This window comes from Phytophthora ramorum (assembly GCF_020800215.1).
Source record: "Phytophthora ramorum isolate Pr-102 chromosome Unknown Phyram_PR-102_s0016, whole genome shotgun sequence".
NCBI classification, from domain to species: Eukaryota; Oomycota; class Peronosporomycetes; order Peronosporales; family Peronosporaceae; genus Phytophthora; species Phytophthora ramorum.
In genome coordinates, this window is record NW_027150662.1 from 157923 (window position 1) to 162820 (window position 4898).

At 48.3% G+C, this 4898-nt stretch overlaps 1 protein-coding gene across 1 annotated transcript; it reads right to left on the reverse strand.

Moving 5' to 3' along the window:
• Positions 1 to 3369: 3369 nt before the first annotated feature.
• On the reverse strand, positions 3370 to 3981 carry KRP23_12701 (uncharacterized protein; the record flags this gene model as incomplete). The annotated part of the gene is made up of 1 exon (XM_067883324.1): positions 3370 to 3981. The coding sequence occupies one exon, from the start codon at positions 3979 to 3981 to the stop codon at positions 3370 to 3372; it is 612 nt and encodes a 203-aa protein (XP_067738780.1).
• Between the last annotated feature and the right edge of the window lie 917 nt (positions 3982 to 4898).

Here is a 4898-nt window from a genome sequence, read left to right on the forward strand (position 1 = left end):
ACATGCCACACCGACTTGGTCAGGAACACGCTACGCATGTAGCGGTTCCACGTCGCGTAGTTGTCTCCGTTGAACTTGTCGATGGAGACCTTGGTGGAGGCGTCGTGAGCAGAGGACATGGTGCTTGGGCTCATAACCTGATGGAAGGTATGGATCTTGACACCGAAGCTTAACGGAGCGGAGGGAGGGCAGCACTCTGGGCGAGACCGGAGCGGAGACTGGAAACCACTTGAGGGGTAGAACGAAGATTCGAAAGTGATTGATTGAGGTCTTTAGCTCGCTAGCCTTCTCGCTACTCTAGACCTACTGGATACACACTACTTGATTCTTTACTGGATACTGAGTTACTTCAGCCAATGAGAGAGCGCCACGTTGAAGCCCATCTTGTACCTACAATCTTGCACCCACAGGTGGCGTAATCGACAGTGGCGTAATCGTCGGTGGCGTAATCGGCGTGGGTTCGGATTGGACCGGTTCGGGTTAACCGGTTCACGGTCAACAACCGATACCAAACCGGTAACCCTCCATATCCTCAATAGTTTGCCAACTCGTAGACCGCCTGGGCGTCCTCGAAAGAAAGCTAAGTGTCTGGAACGCGACGGTCTCAGGAGGTCACAATATAGTATGACCGCACTGATCAAGAGATTAGTCGATAAGCCCGCGAGTGTTATCAACTGGAGTGTTCTGGGAACCTGGACCAACACAGGTGACGATGGTGTTGAAATCAGTCGGGACTTCGTCGGAACAATCAAGCCACCGTTTTTGCGCGGTGGTAAACGTCACTGGGATGTGGATTTTCACGAAATTGAGAAAGAGGAAGAATATGAGGCTGAAGAGCTTGCCACTATGATCAACTACAGACAATCCTCTCCTTTGTGATAGCGTCGGGAACCACCACATTATCACTCGCTGGAGTTATTACAAGGCAGAAATGTGCCGTAAAATTGGTACATTTGAACTTAACAGCTCTACAGCGTCGACGTACAGCAGGCAGTACTGTGGAGCATCGAGAGCTGGAACGCCCTGCTTCCCAGCGTCTTCAGTAACTGCTGGAAGAAGACTGGCTTGCTTGACTACTACACGTGCGAGTACGCCGAGCCGGGCGTGGAGGATGACATCGTGAACGAGCTGGCAGAGATGCTGACGCGTCTCCACCCCTCGAATCCGATGTCGGTTGAAGAGCTGCTGAACCCACCGGACGAGAACATCCTCGCGGATGAACCAACGGACGAAGATTTCTGCCGGGTCGAGTCTTCAGAGCGCGAGAATGGGTGCGGTCAAGATGTCGGTGATGGCGGTATCGAGGACGAAGAAGAAGAAAGCACTTCTTCAACCTATCCAACGCCCGAAAACCTGTCCACAGAGGAGCTGAAGGAGCGTCTTCAATGGATAGCACAACTTTTCGTTACCGCCGGTGCGATGGGGGTCCGTTCAAGGGACGTTATCGGGCTTCGAACGATGCAGCGAGTATTTAGAGAGGAGCTTGCGTGTAGACAAGGCCACAAGCAGCAAAAGTCGATGCTCGACTTCTTCGGACGTCCTGCACCAAATGGACCTTAGCAATAGTTAAGCACCTTTGAATAGTGATAATGACGTGTTTTGTATCACAAACCAGTAACTAGAGGGTAGAGGTATATTTGACTCGTGCTTGTATGGTGACGGTCATCGGGAGCCCTCCCCATATCTCTCCGTGGAGGGTATCACTACTCAGGATATCACGACCGAGAGGATTGTCTGTACTCGTTTCGGATGGGGCACATCATTGTTCGAAGCTGATCGGTAAGTAGTGTGTGCACTACCGCGTCTACATGTGTATGCCTGCATTTCATTCAAAGCAAAACACTCAGAAAAAGAAGATAAAACAGAAAACACTAGAAAAAAGGAGTTGTTCCACCCACCTCTCCAAAAAAATCTTGTGTTAAAATCTGACATACAATTTAGCCGGTGGCATACAATATCACCCTCCGCATGGAAAATAGCTGGCGGGGAATAAAAAGAAACCGAAAATGCACGCAATAAAAAATAGCCGATGAAAGCATGAAAAAAAAACCGCCCCCCTCTCGGTTTACGACATGCCACACCGACTTGGTCAGGAACACGCTACGCATGTAGCGGTTCCACGTCGCGTAGTTGTCTCCGTTGAACTTGTCGATGGAGACCTTGGTGGAGGCGTCGTGAGCAGAGGACATGGTGCTTGGGCTCATAACCTGATGGAAGGTATGGATCTTGACACCGAAGCTTAACGGAGCGGAGGGAGGGCAGCACTCTGGGCGAGACCGGAGCGGAGACTGGAAACCACTTGAGGGGTAGAACGAAGATTCGAAAGTGATTGATTGAGGTCTTTAGCTCGCTAGCCTTCTCGCTACTCTAGACCTACTGGATACACACTACTTGATTCTTTACTGGATACTGAGTTACTTTAGTCAATGAGAGAGCGCCACGTCGAAGCCCATCTTGTACCTACAATCTTGTACCCACAGGTGGCGTAATCGTCGGTGGCGTAATCGGCGTGGGTTCGGATTGGACCGGTTCGGGTTAACCGGTTCACGGTCAACAACCGATACCAAACCGGTAACCCTCCATACCCTCAATATGTTTATATGCAATTTTTCATCTTCAAAATACCCATTAAAAAGGTTTCCCTGTCAAAGCAGTGCATCGTCTTTGACGGGATATTAAGTTTCGTAAAACTTTAAAGTAGCATACTTGTCAAAACCGATCAAACATGTTTGACAGTTTTATTTGTTTCAAAAGTTTTTTTGTCCATGTGGACGCTATAATAGTTGATACGACCGTGGTAACTGATATCAGGTATGCCATGATATTAATGTCCACTGGTGCCCAACCACTTACAAATTTGCCAGGATCAACGTTTAACCGGGCTTCAATAGATAGGGTTTCAAGTAAAATTCCTCGCTAATTGTAGTTTAGCCCCCACCGGGTATTTACGCTAATATTAACCAATCACATCACAGCAGTCACCACTGCATTCCGTGTAGCTTCCACCGGATTTCATGTCAAACATGCTGTTTAAATGTCATTTGTGCCAGTTAACTGTCATTTAGCCTCCACCGGATTCCAGTGTAGTGCGCGTATTCTGTATGTAGGTCTATCAAACCCGAGCAGTTTCTCCGTCGTACCGTACCATCTCCAGAAATGTATACTCGTCGAATCCGATCAATCATTTTGGACAGGTTATAAGGTTTAAGGTTTTCTTTTTCATATTTGACGTGTTTTTTGGTTGCCCAAATAAATATTTGAAAAGGCCCAAAATATTCTTATTTGGGTTCCTAGGGGCCCGGATAAATGTTTTGGGGACCCGAATGCCCAAAATACTGAGGGGACCCACTATAAACGTTTATTGGGGCGTTAATATATATTGGTCAAGAAGTTCACACCCAGTGAGAGCAGCACCAACGCGAGATCGAAGCCACTCAAACGCCGACGTTGCCACTTCAACAGTCCACGCTCATCATCACTTCCCTCGAAAGGGTAGCCGAAGTGCATACCCAATTGCACTAGGATAGCGCTCTTGAATACCTTGTCGACGTACACGTATCCGGGACCTTGCGCAACGAGAAGCATGTTCTCGTGCTCGCGGACGCTTGAACCGAGACCAAAGGTCAACTTGGACAGGTACGGCAGTACAACGCATGGACCCGTCACCTCGAGGTAGTCGATGTCCAAGTCATCTTCGCCGAACAAGCGGTACGCTGGTTGTCCGGGAGTCGGGGGTGCGTCGGTCATTGGCTCGTCGGCCGTGGGAGCTCCATCGTAGATGTCGAGGATCGAGGGCGACGACGATGACGACGAAGACGGCGACGGCGACGGGGAAGTAACGGCTGGCGGAATCGGGTGTCGAGCGGGCGAAGGCTGCGGCACCGGGTCGGGCTGAAGACCGGGGCGAGGAGGAGTCGATCTCGGCTGTTCTTGGCGGGCGCATGCTGCGCTGAAGAACCACTCTTTCGAGTTCGGGTTCATCTTGGCTCGAAAGATAAGAAGTGAGCAGCTCAGACCAACAGTCCCAAAGAAGATCAAGGTGAATGCAAACCAGCCCCAGACACCATGCGTAGGACAGTGTCCTACCCGGGCACATGATCGCGAAGGTTCAAGAAGCCACTACTGACCAATGAGAGGGTCGAAGGATTCCACGTAGTAAAATCCAGTACGAAAATCTTGTTGTGTACCCACGTGTGCCGTGCGCTTACAGCATCCTACAATCATATTTTGCTAGTGGGCGCAATCCAGATCACACCATCATGAAGCCAGCTATCATGAAGTGATATTTTAAAACGGTGACTATTACTCCAAGACATCTCTTACTATTTCCAAATTGCTACGGCTTCTGTCAATTCCGGCCAAAACCTATAACTGTTGACGTACTACAAAATTGACAAAACACGTATCATTTCCCCCCAAATGGACTTTTTATTTGCAAAAATGGACTTTTTATTGTGAACTAAAAAAGTCCATTTTCCAATATCATACTCATAATGACCGCACTGACGAGTAGATTTCGAAACGGCAAGTTGAAGAAGAAAATTTAAAGATATTTTTTTAACGTTTCTAAGTGTCGACGTAACCACATCAGCTGGCTACTCCAGGATGGGGGCGCGGCTGGCGTAGATTAAGGAGGGAGGGATGTGAAAGAAGTTAGTATCGATAATCTTAAACAGTTTAGTAGACACTATAGTACAGTCTAGCCCAGATAAGTACCTATCAAAATTGCCGGATGTTCGTATGGATGAATATCGTCAAATCTCCGATCGCACTTAACTTCACTATGTATATTAACGACCAATAGAAAGAAGGGGTTGGCAATTGTTTAACTTATAACCAATCAAGTCAGTCTGTGCGATCTATTTTAACCAATTAGAGAGCTCGCTAATTCGTAAAGG